Genomic DNA, 20,274 nt, shown 5'->3' on the forward strand with positions numbered 1-20,274 from the left:
ACTTCCCCTTACATTAAAAATGTACTAAATTGCTCATGAATACAAATTATCACAACGTGGCCTTGACGATCGATCTAACGTTCAAACTAATTGTAGTTCTGCCGAATGTAAGTTTTTTTCGCCAAGTGACCGTATTTTTTAAATATAAAGGATTTTTAACAAAGGCCTATGAACATTTAAACTTATAATCAATGCCATTGACTAGTCCTCTCTTAAACAGGAACACTTATCCGTTTAAATAATGCATTATTTATTCTGTACCTCTTAACACAGTCAAAAAGCAAGGAAAACTGTGAAAGAAAAAAAAAGACTTCATAAATTTAAAAAAAGTCGTTTTTTCTTTTAATCTCAAACAGTCGTAAAATAAAAATTATCGTAGATCGACTTGTTTTTCACGTTCAAGAAAGGTTCAGTTGTAGAGAGGAAGTGGATGGTTGTAATGGCATTGGGAAAAAACTAAGCAACAGCCATGTCCAACAGTACGCATTTTTGCCGAGGGGACAATTATGTAGATATAAACGAGTATATAACCAGCGTCTTTGCAACTGTGTTTTCATTCTCATCAGGCTGTTGAAGGAGTTTAGTAAAATTCTCTTTGGAGGTTAGTAGCCGTTCATTTTTAGTGTTTTACCTTATTGTTGTGATATAAAGTTAGGCTTTAGTTTTAAAAAAAGAATCATAGTATTTTATAACGATTTTATAAAGATTTCATATGACGATTTTATAAAGATTTCATTGTCTTTATCAGCAATGCTTTTTTTTTTTTATCAAAACACTCAGTTGAGCGGGAAATTTAACTGAATTTCCACAAATTTTAATTGACGAATACCGAAACTACCCTTTTATGGCCTTCATGACATTTTTCTCGGTGTGCGAAACCCATTTTTTCCCACTGCTGTAATCTAAAGTTGATTCCTGTGTGTAAAAAGCAGTTAACCACATAACATTTCGTGTTCAAAGTAAAGTCTAGTGCTGAGGTTTGATACTATATAATTAAAGTGAATATTGCTGTGAAGATAATGTAAGAGTGTGTTTTCGACTTTAATTTTAGAATACAGTTGTTAAGTCCTTACTCCATCGTGTACGTGATACCTTTTAAATACTGAAGCGAAAGAATGGAACAAATATAGTTACGTACTATTCATTGCTTCCTTCATCCAGATCTGTTATTTGCGCCGTTTACCATGAAGACTGTTGGTGGTCTTCTGATTCTTTTGATGATCACTGTAGCGTCAGAAGCTGGAGGACGCAAAAGTGAGTGATGCGAAAAAAAAAAAACTATATTTAGTTAAATAGCGCTAGACTTAGAAGGTTTACTTTTGAGGAATTTTGGAAGCAGAAGACCGATTAACTAAGAGAAAGATCGAAAGAAAACCTGGGCTACCTCAAATATAATACTCAAACACCTCTCCTAAAAGGAACTATTTCATTTTGAATCCCCGTGAGTCCTGAGCATAAAAAAGGTCACAAAAAAATGAAATGCTGCAGTAAAGTTTTGCGCGGTGTCATTTGTGTTGGGGATCTCAATAGAATCCAGAATATTCTTTATAATAAGAGAGTGATAAATTGACAAGAAACCTTTCGATGTCTTCACGGTGTCATTTATCTAGAAGCATATTTTAATGTCATAAGCCTATGTTCATCGAATTTGATATTATCATTATTTTACATACGTGATTTCACTGGCAATTGTTTTTTTCAAATATTGGAAAACTTGGTTTTCGTTCAAGCGATGTTTTATTATTTTCCGCTGCCTTCAAGACATTTTCGTAGTTCTAAAGTTTATCGAAAAAAGCTCTATTTATTGGCTGTTAAATTCGTGACGCGATGTCAAAGCATATGAAACACACCTGAAGGCACATACTGAACACCTTGCAAGTTTGTAGCTTAAAACAGCATTTAATCGGAGATCAGGGAAAGGGAGGGAGCCCTGCCAGAATAGAAACTAAAGGAGAGTAAAATGAACACATCATGATTTGAGAGAGGGATCCCTCCAGGGCCATGAGAATACCTTACTGTCTGCTTTTGGTTTTCGCGCTACGCAATGAACGTTTTTAGCGGCTAAGTTATTGTGGGGTTTAAATAATCTTTAATTTTTCTTGTCGTCTTTGTTTGGCTTGTTTTTTATTTACTTTTATATTATCATTAATGTTCTTATTCACACAGAATTGCTGAAGAAAATCGACGACTTGGAAAAAAAAGTGACTGCACTGAGTCAGAAAATAGGTAAGTTAGTTTACTACGAAATTTCTCGCATACAATTTTGATTCGATTTTGAGACGACATTACGGCTTCGCGACTCCGGCCAATACGGAATATATTTTCTCCCAACTAGCCGTCATTATAGAGCCCTAATGTCGTCTCAAAATCGAATTGTTTTTTATCGCGATACAAACATTTTGCTGGAGAGAGTAAACGGCTAAAGTACAAATCGTGCGCTGATTGAAAGAGAAATTCTTACTTCAGTCAAACTGTAGCCATGGTAATATCCGTACGCAAAATTTTTTCTCGGGGCGGGTTATTTGAATTTTTGGCTTTAATTTTTACGTCAAAACAAAGAAAAGGCAAAAATTTACAGTCCATAAAGTACCTACCATTGGTGAAATAGACAAGCTAGTAGGTTTAAACATTTTACCAGCAAATTTTAATATTGAAAATTTGTTACCGAGAGATAAACAACAACATGGAAACAGTGATGAATAAACCTTACAACCAGTAGCAAAAATAAAAGAAAGCAACCAGACCAGTAACTTAGATGCCGTGGAGATTTAGAAATTTGAAAGACACCATGCAAGCGGCGAAGAATACAGTAAAAATTACCGAGTCTGGCGTTCGACGCTTGCGCTAGCTACGTCGACAAGAAGATCAAATTGACAGACCTGACTTGAACCATGAAAGACAACGCAGCAGAGCTCTTAAAGCATTGTTTTCTAGAGATAAGAGGCATCAGGAAAGAAACTTACGGCGAAGAATAGGAGCCAGCAACGTTGATAGCCTACCGAAAAGGCTTGAAAGCTATTTTCTGGAGAGGCGCGAAGGTGAAATTTTCGTCATATAAAAATTTGGCGATATGATACTAATTAAACAAAAAACTTTGAGCAAAGCGAAAGCATCTCAAAGCGTCTGAAAAGGGGAGTAGTCCAAGTAAATCAGATCCTTTTGCTTTAAAAATGCCATAATTTATTGGAATTAAAGCTCACTGTTATTTACCGTGGCCGTTCTCACACTTTAGAACTTCTTTTAAGTAAATTTCTCTTCAACAGATTTATAATCACTCTTTTTCGCTTACCTTCAAGAAAAAAGTTAGTTGTATCCCCTGTATATGGTACATGTTCACCGCCAAAAAAATATTATAAGTGTTCCTTGAACAGTGTCAGAAGCTTTGTAAACTCAAATGAAATGAAATAAACAACACCATCCAACGTCGCATGTTCATTCACAGAAGTACAATTTGGATCTGTGCGCGCCAAACCCATTTAAGTGCCGTGCTGTCATTCTTACATGACAGCTTTAGAGCCAATCAGAAACCGTTATTTTGAGACGCCATTATCACAAAACAACCTCGCCTCAACGTAATGAGAAGATCCTCCAGGATCGCAATAAAGAAAATTAACGCTTCATGAAATAAAACGCGAATTTAAAAAAATCGCGTTAATTTCGGCGTCATTAATTAAGTGTGCATTAATTTCCGCGACCTTAATTTGCATTATTTTTTGGTACCAAATTTTAGATTCACTCCTCAAAGGAAAAAAGCATTGTTTTATCAGGGTGGATACCCGTCGGTATCATGTTTAAAAAATGAGCAGGAATGTTTAATCGGGTTTAAAACCACAAGCGCAGCTGGGAGTTTTTTGAACGGCTTCAAAAATATTCCTTGAAAAGCATGTGTCAATAAAGTTCATAACAATTATGCTTTTGTGAACGTTGGAAATTAGCATACGAGAAAAACAACGCGAACTGTAATGAGAACACCGCATACTAATAAGGAGGTGGTTTATGGATATAAAGTCACTGCACGTGATGTATGATCGACCATTTGATAGGTCAATAGGCTATGAATTACTAATAAGTTTCTGAAGGGCAGTGCATAAAACGCTCGAAGACGCCAGGTTCCTTTGCCTAACATCTACGTTTAGGGATAATTCCACGAACGTTGTTTGCATTTCAGATTTTTCACTTCGTGTTAAAATAAATTTGCTCCTGTTGTCTGACCAAATTCTGTTATCTATGTAAATCGCGTTAATTTACCTTATTTTAAATTTTTAGCACCTCTTCTGCGTTAATTTCCTTTTTTTATTTTTTTATTTTTTTTTTTTCATTTTCATCAGACTCATCACACTTTAATAATCACTCCTCGCAAGGCTTTTCGGTAACTATTTACAATATGAATCACTAATACTAATATCAGTACAAAACCAATAAAATATACCCAGTAAACTATTACTTCAAGTCGCGTCAATTTGGAATATCTTAGTAAACACAGGCGTTTTTTTTTTTTTTTACTATAATAAAGTAATGCAAAGAGCTATTGAGGTCGCTTCGACATAAGGTGAAAGCAAAGCAGAAAGTAGGCTGTTCTCAGAAAGAAAAACGAAAAACATTGGATTTTTTTTTTTAGTTTTGTTTAAATATCAGAATTTGAGGAGTCCACTCTGGTTCACCCGTCCGTCCATCCACATTATGTCTGTCTGTTTCTATTGTTATTGACTGATCCATAGTTTGACTGATTTCTTGCTTAATTGTCCGATTAACTGTCTGATTTCCGAATGATTTGCTCTTAGCAATCGATTCTTGATTCATTTATTCATTAATTTATTGATTCATTGCCTGATTGGCTAACTGAATTATTAACCCACAGACATGAAAGATCCATGGTTGAAATTAAATTCAGCCCCAGTGTGTTTTGGCGCTAAGGATGGCAATTTCGGTTCGTTTAATGCGTCAACTGGTGGCAACCTTATGAAGATAAAGCTAGTTCATCTCTATGGTTACGTGACATGTTTGGTTGGCCATGACAATTATTGGTCGCACTGGGGTTGTGGTTATCACTTATTTAACGGAAACCCGGATTATACTGACGTCTCCTTGACAACCGAATCCGATGCCATTCTCTTCCCGCCAAGCCAGATCGTTAGAAGCGATAAGTGGACCCTGGTACCAGGATACAACTCGCGTTCGCCTGAGATTGTCATGTCTATTTATGACACTCCAGTGGCGGTGACCAAAGATCAAGAGCTGCGCGTATGGTACACTGAGGATTTGATGAACGGCCATGAACACGACAACGGCGGAAGAGTCTGTGCTGATGTTTTTGGTTACTTTATGTAGCTGCAAGGTCGCACCCTGGTTGACCAGGGAATAAAAGAAAGGGAATAAAATTACTTAAAAAGACAAAGCACATTTGTAAATTCCAGTTCCATCTCTATACTGACCCCATCAGTACTTCTTGCTAAATACCGTTGTTAGCACAAGCCGAATAAAAATGGCCCCTTTCAATCGTATTGACATATCTATCTATCCATTGGAAACTGAAAAATAAAATTCAAATTTAAATTTAAATTTGGGTACTTCTGGATAGAAAAGTATGGCCATATCATTAAAAGAAATGTGATTTCTATATAGCGATTGAAATCCGCTTCACAATGGCTACAAATGCAGGATAAAACTGATAAAAAGTCTAAGCAGTAAAGGTAAAAATTCAAAAGTAATCGTTTTATATTTCAGGTTAGGAATCCGTAAGTTTCAGTTTGTGGGCTACAGAAATATTGAAAAGCCATCTTAAAGGGGAAGTATCACGCAAATTTGCTGCCATTTCAAAACCCTAAAATGTGCTGTCAGCAGAGACAACGAAATGATTGTCAAGTTTGTTTTAAATGATCACCCCAGTGCAATAAAACTGTCGATTAATGCCTCTGGCCAGAGACAGAGTGAGTAGGTCGAAATGGATTGAAACTTGAAAAATGTTAGGCTAATGTTTGTCAACTTTTCGCATTTTTGTTTCCAAAATGTACTGGAACAGATCAAGAGTTGTTCCTCTCAAGAATTGAGTTCATTTCTTTCCTCTCGTCATTCTAGAATTATTTGGCAGCTGATTGAAGGTCTTATTTCATCATTTTCAAAAAAGACATAAGAAACCCCATGATACCTTCCCTTTAAATGTCCTCAAACTTAACGAGGTCAAGAGTTCTATAGCAATGAGGAGTTTAAGAAACTTCTACGGCGACGGCAACGAGAACGTCATAAAACAATAGAATTTAATGAGAAAAACAAAGCCCCTGCAAAATTGGGCGGATAACGTCTTTTTGAAGAAAAAAAAGGGCGGGGGGAGGGGGGGGGGGGGGCGGGGGTGGAGGGGCAACCTTAACTGTAAAATTAAGGGAGAACTAGTGACTTTGGATGGCCACATCTTCTCCAGTTGGAGGCACAAGGCAACCACGTTCGCTATGTTAAAGGACCCTAGACAGCCTCCGCCGTGTTCGATGCCATCGAAATCATTGATATTGCATGGTGAAGTGAAATCTTATTGCTTTACTTGTAAGTTGTGTTCCTGAAAGTATGTTTCATTATCTTTGGTAGTTTTACAGTGATTTCCTTCATTTCGACATGCTCCGAATTAAATATAATAGCCAAACTCTCGCATGTAAACAAAAACAAAGGTGTGACTGACTAGGGCCCTTTAAAAGAGGTCTATGTAAAGAAAGCCATTTAAAATTATTGTCGTTCTGACGTCAACAGTCACGTTAACACGGTGTACTAAAAATCCTGTACGTTGAAAAATTATGTTAGGCTAGATGAATCGACTGTTATCACCATCACATGAAATACCACTTTAAGATTAGTCATTTGACGAAGTTTGGTACTGTTTAGTTGAACAACGAACAAGTTAGGGACCTTGAAATATGGTTCCAAATCCATACTAACGTCTCTAATTTTGAGACGCAGTCCCCCACACCATATAAACTCTCAAAATTTTTCTTATTTCAGTGACATATTTACAAATTGACAAATATGGTAATTGTCAACTCAGTTTCTTTGAAATGGTTGCTATATGACAGCAGTTTACAGCGGTAACAAAAATGAGCAAGAGGACGTCGTCTCAAAATTGAGACATGGAACCATGTTTCAAAGTCTGTAACTTGTTTTTTATTCACCTAACTAGCACCAAACACGGTCAAATGACAAATCTTAAAAAGCCAACACTATAACTCGTTCGTCCTCGTACTTACCTGACATGGGGTCTTTTTTGCTTTTTCCAAGTCTGCATGGAACGTTTTGGCAGTGTAGTTGCCGCAGTATACGATGTCCGTTTCTGGACTTCTTGATAGTAACGCCTCGTGACATGCAGCGTCTTTGTCTAAGACCGCTTTAGTGATCTTTATCTTTATCTTTATCTTTTCTCATCGAGCATGTTCCCTTCTGCCCCGCCAGATGTTCCTTCCCAGTTGGCGCCTTGACCTCGCTTTGTTCTGTGAGCGTATCCGATGATGTTTCCCGTTTTAGCATCATGCATAGTAGCAGAAGCGTTGTTGGAGTAGTGACCTCTTGTTAGGTAAAACCCATCGAACATGACCTCTAACTTCTTTTCGTTTCCGCGCGCTCGGATAATTTTGCGAGCCTGGTCAACACTCCAATTTGTAATTTTCTCTACTTCTGGGGCAATCCACTCCATAACTCATATCCACTGTTTCTCGCTGAAGTGGCTCATTCCTAGCGTGCCGAGGACATGATTGTAGTCTTTGTAATATTGGCCACATACAAGAAATGAAAGAAGGATGCAGTTCGTAAGCCAAGTTTTTGGTTTAGTGCGAGTCGGAATAACTTCGTCGCTGGTTGATATGGTGAACGCATTTTTACATTTGGAACAAACGCAGTCCAACTTAAAAATCCCTGTTTTTGGTTCATTTACTTTCACACATTTAAGCTTTCCTGGGTTACTGCACTTTTTGCAATTACTTTCTGAGACGGACTTTTGAAATTTTTCTGAACTACAGATTACGAAAGGGGACTGTTTTATGCTCAGTTCCTTTTTGGTTAGCTGTCCAGGGTCATGGCTTTTATTGCGAAAAATGCCGTCCATTTTCTAGATTAGAGAGTTTAAGATACCTGGACGGCTGACCTGGAGGACGGTAGAATTGGACGCGGAGGGCTGGGTCGTTGACGACTTCTTGGCGGGAAACTTTTCACGTTAAGTCTTAGGCTGAGGACAGCGGTGTTTAAGCTTCTCTAATCGCATTATGGCGTCGTTAAGAAAGGCTCGCGAAATGGTTGTTATTGCTTACGCAGAGAAAATATTGACCGACGAAGAATTTATAGTTCTTTATGAAGCTAATAGGCCAATTAATTTAGAGCTACCTTACTACGAGTATGAGGAATTTAACTTGGAGGAAAACATTAGTGAAGCCGAATGCAAAGCCGAGTTTGGATTTGAAAGAGGACATATCGAACTTCTTGCTAATGTCCTTCAATTACCACCCACCTTTAAGTGTCCACAGGGCAGTGTTTGCGACCGAACAGAAGGCCTCTGTATCCTTCTTCGCCGACTCGCATATCCATGCCGTTACCGCGACATGGTCAGCAGGTTTGTAAACCCAGTTCCTGTTTTGTGTATGACATCGAACGTTGTACTCAACTTAATCTTCAATCTGCATCATCACCGAATTACAAGCTGGAATCGCTCTATCCTAAATCCACTTGCCATTCATCAATATGCTAATGCTGTGTCTGACAAAGTTACTTATTTACCAATTTCGACAGTAGCTCCATCATGTTTTGTTGTTGCTGCTGCATCATTTGCATCATCTCCCTTTGATTCTCAAATAATCGTGCTTGCTCCTTTTCTTTCAGCTCAAGCTCTTTTTTTCTGACCTCTAGCTCTTGTTCAGATTTTTCTCGAAGGAATTCTATGGAATCGTTGCCTCCTCTTCTCTTCTTCTTCTTTGGTTCCGCATGAGTTTCATCACTGGTCAGTCTTGTTTTGGTCTGACCGTAGCTTTCCATTGCTTTTTGACGTATTTCTTCTGCTTTGTGTTTATCTTCTTCTGCTTTAGCTTGCTTGGAGTCTTTGGCTTCCACCGGGAAAGATTCTTCCAGTGCACAAATCTCCGCAAGAGCTTAGTCAAGCTCTGAAGTGGGCTCTATGTCAGTTTCAGACGACATTTCTTCCTCTCGAGTTTTACGCTTGAACTTTTCCTTGATCAATTTAAATCGACCTCGCACTGGACGCTTGGTCACACGAAATTATTTTCGCTGTTTGACAGTTATTCAGGCGATTCGAAACTTCTTCCCAAATTTTACCTTTCTCGACCGTTCTTTCTCTAAACTGGTAAGGTTGACTGACGAGTATTTCACGGCAGAGTAGGACATCATGCTCTTCCTTCCATTCCATGCTCGCTAAGTCTGTAAATAAAGATGAAGCAAATCACGAAAAAATCTCTTACTCCGCATTTGGCGCTTCCAAATCAGAGCTTAGTATAAAAGATCACTTTTTTCATTCATAAGGTGAACCGGCAGAGCATACAAGTTCCTTTTTGTTTTGGAAAGCAAGTAAATTTCGAATCCTTTCACGTGTTTAAGCCAGCTGAAATGCTTCGCCGTGACTGCGAAGCAAAGTGAAAATGGTTATTTCTAATTTGAACCCTCTTTTTATCGCTTTATTGGCAAAACCAAGAAATCACAAAGAATGTTCATCTAACGGAATTCGAAAAATTAAAAATACATGGAAAAATATGGGAAAATCATGAAAACAGTACTCACGTTGACTGGTGGACGGCAAAAGCCCTCTTCTCACGTCCTCGACACAGGCTGGACTGCAATCCGCGTGGACCAGGCATGCGATATGTGGTCTACACGCAAAATTTACTTCCGGTCAGCCGTCCAGGTATCCTAAACTCCCTATTGTTTCTTCATAGCCCTCAGTCTCGTTTGGTTCGTCAGTTGGTACTTTTTCGCAAGGCAGGTTTGAATTTTGCACTTCGCTTGCCGCAGTTTTCTCCGTAGAGAGTGGGGTGACCATTTCTACCTCCACTGTCCTTTCCTCAGTCTTAGTTGCCACTGTAATTTTCAAACACAGTTCTTCTCCAAAGAAGTTTACTTGACAGCCAGCATCCTTTTTACCTAGCGAAGGCGGCGACCATCGACTGCTTGCAGCCTCCGAAGCTCGCCGCTTTCTCTTTCCAATCTTTATCCCCGACGTGAATCAACCCATTTTTTTTTTTACCTTTTTGTATTTTAATTTTTTGTGTTTGTTTTTGTCGTTTTTAAACTTTTAAAACGACTGTAATTGAAACAATTAAGAGATTGTTATCAACTTTTTGCGGTCTTGAGTGGGCTCTCTGATCGGCTCACGAAATGATGACGTCAGTCACCGGAAGTGATATTTCAATTCTGTAGCAACGCGCGCGCCCGCGCGAAAAATCCGTCAGTGGGCCCTTGAAGTAGTCTTTTGTATTGCCTAATTTCATACCGTGGAGTCTGGAACTAGTTCGGCTGTTTGCCGGACGGAAGTCGATTTGTTTCGCGGGAGTTTCAAAGATGGCGGACGTAAAAAAATCGAAAAACAGTAAATGGCACTGGAGCTGTGCCAGTGCGTTGTGCACAAATACGTTTCGTACTAAAGGGATAACATATTACACGTTATCGTCTGATACTGAGTTGCAAAAAGGCTATGCAAAGGTTCTAGTGAACGAGAATGTCAACTGGAGGAAGCATGTGATTTGCAGCGGTCACAAAAGGCCAAACGGAGGTAGAGAAAAATGCAGAATATTTCAATCAACAAATGAGTTTAATGAGAAAAGCATTGGAGGAGAAACAGTTCAAAGACGAAACGCATAAGAAACACCCCGCTAAAATGTAATATATGACTGGATTATCAGTTCATGAATTTTACTGTCTTTTTCTGATGCATATAACCTTTTCTAGGCGCAATGGTTTATCCAGACTGCAAAGTGGACACTGACAGCTCGTCACACCGCCTCAGGAAACTTGACAAACAGACAAAATTTGTGAGTTTTTTAACAATCTGTAAACATGCATTGGATCTTGGGATAATGGGGTGGATGACATCTACTAGAGCATCAACAATGTCCAGAGTGATTGTTGGTTGGTGTGTTTTTCTTAGCAGTATATTCGAGTTCATCTACACCACTCCACTGCCTGGTTTTGTAGACAAGTTCATGCCTAAAAACTTCATAGAAGCAGGGTATCAAGATACTGCAGCTGTTGGGGATGCAACCGAGGTTTGGATTTCTCAATCTGAGAACTTCGATTTAAACAACATCACATTCTCATCCTACAAAAACCACACAACAGGGAAGATATGTTTATGGTCACTGCCTCCTGGGTTCCTTCTGCATTGTACTGATGCCTACACAGGAAGTATAAGTGATGCAGACATCACTGAACAGTCACAGGTGCTAGATTCGGTGCCTAAAGGAAAGACTCATGACTGACAAGGGGTTTAATATAGCTGATTTGTGTCATCAGAAGGGTCTCTTGCACAACAGGGCCCCCATGAAATTCAAGTCAGAGTTTGATGAAACAGAAATAGTTAAGAATTTTGATATTGCGACTCTTCGAAATTACATTGGTAGGATTAGAGACTGGCAAATACTGAACAGGTGCTGACCAGGTGCCAGAATTGATTTATTGGGTTGCTGTTTCCACATATTTGCACACATTGTGAACATGTTAAAAACACCAGTTGGACCAAACTAATATAATAACAGCTGTGTGTAGGTCTACATAAAATAATGTTTACATCAAGGAAATCTTAACAATAGCCAATATTTGCTTTATCACACCTGAGCTACACTTATGGTACCTTGCCATTACATTTAAGCAGAGATATCCGCACGAGTCTCAATTTCAAGTTACAATAGCTCTAGCTCAACTGTAAATATATAAATATTGGTAATTCAATGTGATCATTCCTTAGCAGGCTAACAGTGTTCATGATACAGCAGTTACATCCAGATTCACTGATTACATATCAAATTCATTTTTTTTAAGTTAACATGAAACACTACTTTCTTTATTTTTTTTTTTTTTTTGCCATTTGGTTAACCCACATCCTAAATAGCCGCAAAGTTTCAAAGCTAGGAATGTTTCCCAGTAACTGCTTTCCCAGCTTAGAGAGGTAGCTCTCTTCATCATAATGCCATTCACTACAACCTCTTGCTTTAAAATGTGATCAGTAATTTCTTTCATGACATCAATCAACAGATCATTCCTTTGTAGGAAGAAAAAATTAGAGCTCTTATTCTCAGGGAGATAAGATTGTAAAAACAATACCTGGGGGCCCCTGTGCCACATATTTGAAAATTTGCTTGAATGAGATGTGACTCCGTGGCTTTCTCTAAAGGGGCTTCAGAATTTTCTGCCCTGGTTTTCACTTCAACAAGAAACGCTTCCGTGATGCCATCAGGACTGGCTCCATAGTTTGGATCTGTCGGATGCCTAAAAAATCCACAGCTTGATACTGGAGCGCCTATAACGATGTCATATAAGCACTATCAAGATCACTGGTAACACATAAGTTTAAGGATTGTTGCTTGGCTTATCACATGTATTCAAGGAGCTGGTACTGTTCCTGTTCTACATGTATATGTATCATAAAAAAAAAATTTGCATCATGTAGTGTAAGCTGTGATTGGTTTTTATATCAGCCAATGTAAACATGGGTAGCATCATAGCATCATGTAACATTAATTTCGTAGGCTGTACTTTGTGAAAGAAATAGAAAAGGTAACTTTCTGTTGAGTCAACATAATAATTAGCTCACGCCTGCGGCTCAGATTCACAAAAATGCCTGTTTGAGTCATGTTATGAAAGCATACACACAATTTTCTATTTCTTAAATTAATTCTTTGATCCCATTGTTGAATAATTTTCTGTAGGAAACTGTAATTTGCAATTTTGTAAATTGTAATGCTATACTCACCAGAAAGTTTGGAGAAACTCTGTGAAGCTTCTTTCTCATAATAGTTTCCTCTTTGAAAATTCTTGAATCTTTTTGGTCTGTAGGTGCTTTCATCTACTTTGTTTAGAATGTAAAACCAAGATGAATCAAACTCTTTGTTGCCATTGAATCTCAATAATGATGGCAATTTGCTTGCTGTGATTACACCAATACGACATGCAAGCCACTCAGGGCTACCTTCAGCTTCATCAATGTATTGGCTGCTTTTATTGAGCTTTACTTCATTTAACTCTGGAAGCTTGACAGTTATTGTGTCATCCTGTGATTGTGTAAGCAAATTTAGCAGGCTGTGGGTTTTTTCATCAGAAAATAAATTTGTGTTACAGGCTGAGTCTGTAGAGGTGAAATGCCCCATGATGTTAATTTCCTGCCTGGGGTTGTGAGCAACAGGAACCAATGGCAAGTGCCATTTACCTCCAGCATCAGTTGGAAATGTTGGATTGAGAAAATCCTCATTGTAGATTGTCGATTGCTTTGCATAGTTATGTTCTTTGTGAATAATGCTACTTAAGTAGGCACTTCGGTAGGAGAGGTGGAAATACAATCCTGATTGTTTGATTTCATATTTGTTCAATGTTGCATTTTGGCACATTACTCAACACCTGAGTGTTCATTTCATAAATGTCTCGTTTTAACCAATCACTTTTTTCCTTGCTAACTGATGCAGCAGCAACTTTCTTGCTCTTCCGTTTTTGTTGCACAGATCTTGCAGACCGGGAGTTTCTAAACTACTTCAGGCGAATATGAGATGCAGCCTTTGCTTTTGCTTCATTTTTCTTCGCAAATGGCCGGTGCCATTTTTGAAGTTTCTCTGTGCATGATAAACACAAAAAAAGCTTCTTGCTGCTTGATAAATGTTCCAACTGCAGAAGTATAACTATCACATGGCAACAAAGACCACATTTCCCTACTGGACACTCACAAAAACCCTTTTGTGGAATGTTGTCAACAAACGTAATAGTAGCCGTTCGGGTTACTTCCGAAGAAAAGCTTTTTAAAATGCTGGATTTGACGAATACTTTGTTGCCATCTTGCAAGGCCTTGATGGTTTTCATTCGCCTCGAAGAGAACATACGCTGAGCTTTGCGAAACTGCCCAACCATTCCCTGCCCTTGGCTTGACTGATATTTTTTTAATGATCTCCATTTGGACTTTTGGAAAGAGCAAAGTATCACATCTCCATCGTGCTGTAGGTGGTGGAATTTCCTCCCTTTCAAGAGATGTTGAAAACTGGTACTCGATGGATATGTCCTTCACTCTTTTCTCCAATAAATCTTCGTCTTTGAATGGAAGCAATCGCTGGATCAAGTCCTTTTTTGTTCCCGATGATTTACGTTGGAGCTCATGGCAAAATCTTTCTAACTGTTTAAAGGGAGAGTTTCACGGTTCGGTGCATGCGCGAGCGATAACGTAAGCGCTGTCAAGCCAATTTTTTTTTGGACCAATTAGAAGCGAGTACACAACACCGGCGGGATACGGCGGGCAAGTCTTATAACTTGCTGGCATAAAAATAAAACTGACCGGCCAGTGTTTCGGTCCCATTTCAGAAAGAAACAAAAAGGCTGTCCATGTAAAACACATGGGGATTTTTGCAGCGCCGCTTCGTGAATGTCCCATGACATTCAAGAAATGCCAGAACTTTTGCGAACGTATACGGTTTTATTTTAGTACAATGTCGATATCTCGCGGCATCGACCTTTTTTTATTACGCGCGGTTCGAAAAGCCGAGAAGCTCCCTCAAACTTACGTACTTAAGAGTTATTGTCTGAGAAAACCAGGCAGGTGGTCAAAGATCGGGGTCGGCCAAATTATTCCATACTAACATCATAGATAGGTTAGGTGGACTTATGGATAAATATACTAACGTTTGCTCTTCAAGTGTTTTGGTATAGGAGATATGAGATCCACTCTCCATCACCCCCTCAGGTCCTAGTTTTTCTGGTAAATTTGACCCAAATTTGACAGCCAGCAAAAACTGTACAATTTAGCGAACGAAGTTCGTGTTTTGTACCTGATATAAATGGGCATAGAACTTCTTGTAAAAAGCCAGAGATATGCGAAATAAGCAAAAGTCATTCTACAATATTTAGTTTTGGAATACCTATATTTCGTATCTGCAAATGAGCACGAAATTAGCCGCTTTCGACTTCACGCAGAACACACAACTAAAACTTCAGCAAAAACTGGATGCAAAAACCAAACACTCTTACCCTCTATCTATTAAAATCAGCAATAATCTTTTTGGGCCATTCAAACAGCAAGATGCTACATCACCTCCATTTCTCCTACTACTCGATGTCATGTACAGCACGACACGACGCAATCAATGGGCTGTTTAAGCCGCTTCTGGATTTCGCATTGGGTTTGTCTTAAGTTAAAAATATTCAGTTGATCAAATAAGTTCCACGAAAAATTCAAATCCCCTCTCTTGCGAATTTAACGGAAAGAAAATTAAGAAAACGCGAAAATAAACAAAACGACGCCATGTTGAATTTGTTCACTCGGGATAGACTGGGGACTAGTTGATTGGTTGTAAGGGAGCCAGGGGCCAGCCAGGGTTGTTCCACGCGGTTTTTGATAAGTAAGCTTTTTGATTTAAGGAAGGCTGGTTTAGGCTCATGCCGTAAGTGGCAAGGAATAACAAAAATATTGGGAAATGAAGATACCAACGAGCGGTTACAACCATTTTCCTTGCTTATTAAATGGCCTACATGTTGTTATGCTTGCTGGGCAGGGAAAATCGTTTTGAAATTTAATTTGCATTTTGTGGGCTTTGATTAGGCGAAGTTTCTGGGTCAAGCTGTCTTGTACTGTCAAAGACGGGATTACAACGAATCAAATAAGAGCCAAAAACACAAGAGTAATTTGGAGAAACAATACCGTAGCCCAGTTGGAAGTCTTGTTGGCAGATTCACTTGCAGAAACTCTATTTTGTTTCAATACAAAGGGAAAAAAATCCGAAAAAATAACGTCATATTATTTTATATCGTAAGAGACTATACACGTACGAAACTATTTTATGACAATTTTGTTCTTACCATATTTACATTTATTACGTGACATATGGTCTTCGCTCCAGTCTTCTGCAACAGTACTTACATTGCAGTCAGAAGCGTAATGTACAACGCAAAATGAGCTGCTCATTTTCAACTCTTGACAGTCCAACACGGTCCAACACCATACGCGCCAAATGAGCTTTATGTTGTTCCTCTAAAACCATGCAGAAAGGACTTAACAGATTATCTAACTAATCTGGGTGTCAGTGGATCGAAGTCGAGGCTTAGGGACACCGATTAACGAGGCTGATGTTATTCTCAATCGCGCCAGATTGCATTCTCTATCAGAGGAAGACAGGGAAATGTCCAAAGCACAAATACGAATTAACAACACATTACCAGAAGTTAAAATCCAGTTGTTCTCACCCATCTCACAGAGGTGAAGCGAAAAAATTAAAAAATCCTCGTCGGGTAGGCAAACAGGTGTCGGAAGAAATATACCAGGAGTTTCAAGTTTCAGTTCCCATAGGATCCGGTATGTACAATAAGCCAATATTTAAATTATTTTCTCGCAATTCACCTATTTTTGGTAATTAATTTACTCTTTATATGTTACCTAAAGATATTTTCACCTTACGTGTAGTTTCTTATCAGTTCGGAAATCTCTGCTAATTTATCAGATGCGTTGTTTTGTTACAATGTAACAAACATCTCATTCAATTGAAATCAACATTTCAAATATTGTTTCAGCCCTGAGTAACTCATGCAGATTTAAAGTGGAGGATGCTACCTCAAAATTTGAGGACAAGCTTACGGTGAATGTTTTGAATTAATAGTAAGATTACTGTTCCCTTGGACCGATATATAACTTCTTTATTTATTCGACCCGGAGACAATTTTGTGATGATCCCAGTAATGTTTAATAGTTGGGCGTTGCAGATTCTACGTTAAAGTGATGTTATTAGTTTATTCTCTGATAAGCGTTCTTGACGGTCCGGCAGCTCCTCCTTCCCATCTCCTATCATATTTATCAAGATATCAAAGCGGAGATAATACAGCCAAAACTAATTTTTTGTTAATTTGTTGTGTAAGTTTTCAACAGCAGCTTTTATAACCAAAAAGCGCATACTCCTAAGGGCCTTCTGGTGTACAAGACAAGCCGGAATGATAAGTCCAACGCTTTTATTAAAAGAAAATGACGTATTCAGTGAGGGCTCCTTGGTAAATATTTCGCTTCACGACATGTGTTCATTGACAGACCAACGGAACTAGCAAAGTTCAAAATAAGTAAACAAAAGATCGGAAATCAAAAACAAACAAACCTTGGAAAAGGCAGTTATCTATAGGAAAAAGGAAATTCCAACCCAAAGGGGATCTGTAAGGAAAATTCTTTTTTCTAAATATCAAGCGCACATTTTCCGTCAGTTATCTTTAGTTTTACGCAGTTCATTTTAAAGGTAGAAAAAATTCCCTGACACTGTTTCTACTTATTTCACACGTCCAATCTGATTGCTTTGCGGTAAAGGTAGAGATCATATTTCAGCTTTCCTCAGTGATTCAGAGGGGAGCGTGTCGTGTAGAGAGATTAACCTAGGAGAGTCAATTTATTGAGTAATAACTGTGATCAGTTTGCTTATACATTGTACGGAAATTTGTTTTACTAGTGTTATGTAGTACAAGTGTCAAATAACGGTACTTCTTTCGAAGTTACTGAACAGAAACTTTCTTATAAAGGCATTGCAATTTTTGTTTTCAAATTCAACAATTCCAGTTGTTTATGCTTTAGCGTGCTTTATCGAGTTGTGAAGAACGCGGGAGTTGGATATCTCTGATTTCTTGACGGTGGAAATGTACATCAAAAGCCGCGCGCTCAAAAAAATCCAACGAAGTTATTTTTAGACGCTATTGCGCGGTTCTGCTGGTTCTATTTTGAGCATGATTCGTTCATGTCATTATTTGTTCAGATCTTGAGCTGTTTATCGCGACAAACAGACGTTTCTAGCAACAATGCGCCGGCGATAGGTCCTTCCCTGTCCCCTCCCTACCCAAAGTAAAAATAAGTAGGTCCCAGTCCCTTAAGAGCAATCCAACTCAAAATGGCGTCGTTCTGTTTAGTTCGTATCTCTTTTTAAATTTTCCATCTGTTAAATTGGCCAGAGAGGGGTTCTGATTTTTTTGGGACCACTTTAGTCAACTGCATATATTTAACCGTGGAGAAATCCAATGTGGAATCCAAGAGCGGCTTAATCGGCACATTGCTTGCGTCGTGTCGTGCTGTACATGACAACGAATGGTAGGAGTAATGGAGGTGGTGAAGCATCTTGCTGTTTGAATGGCCCAAAAAGATTATTGATGATTGTGATAGAGGGAAGGTAAGAGTGTTTGGTTCTAGCATCCGATTGTTGCTGAAGATTAAGTTGTGCGTTCTGCGTGAGTTCGAAAATGGCTAATTTCTTGCTCATTCGCAGATGCGAAATATAGGTATTCCAAAACTAAATGTTGCAGAGTGACTTTTGCTTATTTCGCATATCTCTGGCTTTTTACAAGAAGTTCCATGACCATTTATATCAGGTACAAAACACGAACTCCGTTCGCTAAATTGTACAGTTTTTGCTGGCTGTCAAATTTGGGTCATATTTACCAGAAAAACTAGGACCTGAGGGGGTGATGGAGAGTGGATCTCATTTCTCCTATACCGAAACACTTGAAGAGGAAACTTTAGTAACTTTATCCATAAGTCCACCTAACCTATCTATGATGTTAGTATGGAATAATTTGGCAGACCACCATCTTTCAGCTTTTTCAGATTTTGCCCGGTTTTCTCAGACATTGACTCTTAAATCCAGTATTTCATCAGCATTCAATGATAAACTTACTATGGTGTGCGATAGCCTGATTTTATTAGACCAGCGAGAGGGCGAAGAACGAGAAATCCGCAAGCTTCAAGAAGCGGTTCGACCGTTTAGTAACAACAACACTGAGCGTCCTTCCGAGATGCTGGAATGCATTTGAGAAAACTCTGCCATGGTGGCAAATCAAAACTGCGTTTGCCATTCGCAATGACCATAATTTTATAGATAAATGAATACCTTACAATGGTTTTTGTAGTTTGCCGCAAATCTTTTGGATTTTTTTTTTCTACTGCCCGCTATTCGAGCCCGCTAATAGACGACTACAACTAACTCGCACATTTGATCTCATATTTATTCGCTTCGCGTCTCAGTGTTGTACAATTTTTTTCCGTCGAAAGCAAAACACTGATGTTTGATGCTGTTTGTCCTTCGAATTCTCCGTTTTTGACAGTTGAATTCCGTATGAACAAACAGTACGATTGAAATCTAGAAAATCCTCGAGAGTTCATCCAAAGCCAGTTGGTGACCTTTGCCATTTCCAGCGAAAGCAGATGTGTCGCGAAATCGTTGTCTATTTTAAACAGACTTCTCTCTTTACCAATTTTCCACGTTTGGTGGACGTATCTTGTTAACCACACAGGATTTCTACATCCACTCCACTCTGTCCGCTTTAACTTCTGTGCTTCCAGAGAGTCCACAGAACGTCCCGTCGCCGGTCGGCTGCGAAGTCTCCTTGCCGATCCATCGACAAAAATGTCGTTTTCGGATGCTAAAACACTTTTAACCTTACAAAAATCGAACTTATATTTACAACACGAAACAAAGATTACAAAAAGTGAAGAACGAAGAGCGGATGATCCAAATTCGAGCGCGATTTCATCAGATTGTTCCACCACAAGCTCGCATCGAATTTAGTGTCGACCCGTACAATTTATTTTTGAGCCAGTCTGCTCGCGCATGCGCTTGACCGTGAAACTCGGCCTTTAACTTCCAGAGATTCAAGAGAACCCTTTGTCAGCTCTTGTTTGATTGTTCCGGAAATTGTTGTTTTCGCCGCCATTTTGTTTTGGCCACTTCCTTCCGGTAAACAGCTTAAGAGTAAATGTCCCTAAGCATCAAATGTAATCGTCAAATCGCGGACACAGCTCAAAATTCGATTTCGCTCATACTTTTTCTATAGATAGGCCTTTGACCCAAACTAAACAAAACAGGGTTAGTTCGTTTTAAAATTCGTTTCCTTAAGAGTAATTTAATAAAAACGTTTGCGTTGGTTTTGAGGCTAATTTGGATCGAAATTTCACAATATTCATAGCATTCTAGTGTTCGTTAAAAATACACTGTAAATCTTCCTTTGCTGGAACTTTATAGTTTGGTCTCTAGAAAATTCAGCAGTGATAAGAAAAGCGGTTATTTTCTTCCTTAACAACGGTCATGGGTTTTTTCTTGAAGC

The 20,274-nt window shown here is 38.7% G+C and overlaps 1 protein-coding gene and 4 pseudogenes across 1 annotated transcript; 2 read left to right on the forward strand and 3 right to left on the reverse strand.

The window, feature by feature from the left end:
* The first annotated feature begins 442 nt into the window (after nucleotides 1–442).
* Nucleotides 443–5,348, forward strand: LOC146454466 (uncharacterized). Its single transcript, XM_085095275.1, has 4 exons — nucleotides 443–601; nucleotides 1,162–1,254; nucleotides 2,167–2,226; nucleotides 4,859–5,348. Exons 2-4 carry the CDS (start codon nucleotides 1,185–1,187, stop codon nucleotides 5,326–5,328), a joined length of 600 nt encoding a protein of 199 aa, XP_084951401.1. The 5' UTR covers nucleotides 443–601; nucleotides 1,162–1,184; the 3' UTR covers nucleotides 5,329–5,348.
* A 162-nt stretch (nucleotides 5,349–5,510) lies between these two features.
* On the reverse strand, nucleotides 5,511–8,077 carry LOC146454467 (uncharacterized; annotated as a pseudogene).
* A 653-nt stretch (nucleotides 8,078–8,730) lies between these two features.
* Nucleotides 8,731–9,385, reverse strand: LOC146454468 (uncharacterized; annotated as a pseudogene).
* Nucleotides 9,386–10,530: 1,145 nt separating this feature from the next.
* Nucleotides 10,531–12,030, forward strand: LOC146454469 (uncharacterized; annotated as a pseudogene).
* On the reverse strand, nucleotides 11,884–19,884 carry LOC146454470 (uncharacterized; annotated as a pseudogene).
* Nucleotides 19,885–20,274: the final 390 nt, after the last annotated feature.

The sequence above is a fragment of the Pavona decussata genome, unplaced genomic scaffold (assembly GCF_977016875.1).
Source record: "Pavona decussata unplaced genomic scaffold, jaPavDecu1.1 SCAFFOLD_300, whole genome shotgun sequence".
NCBI lineage: Eukaryota > Metazoa > Cnidaria > Anthozoa > Scleractinia > Agariciidae > Pavona > Pavona decussata.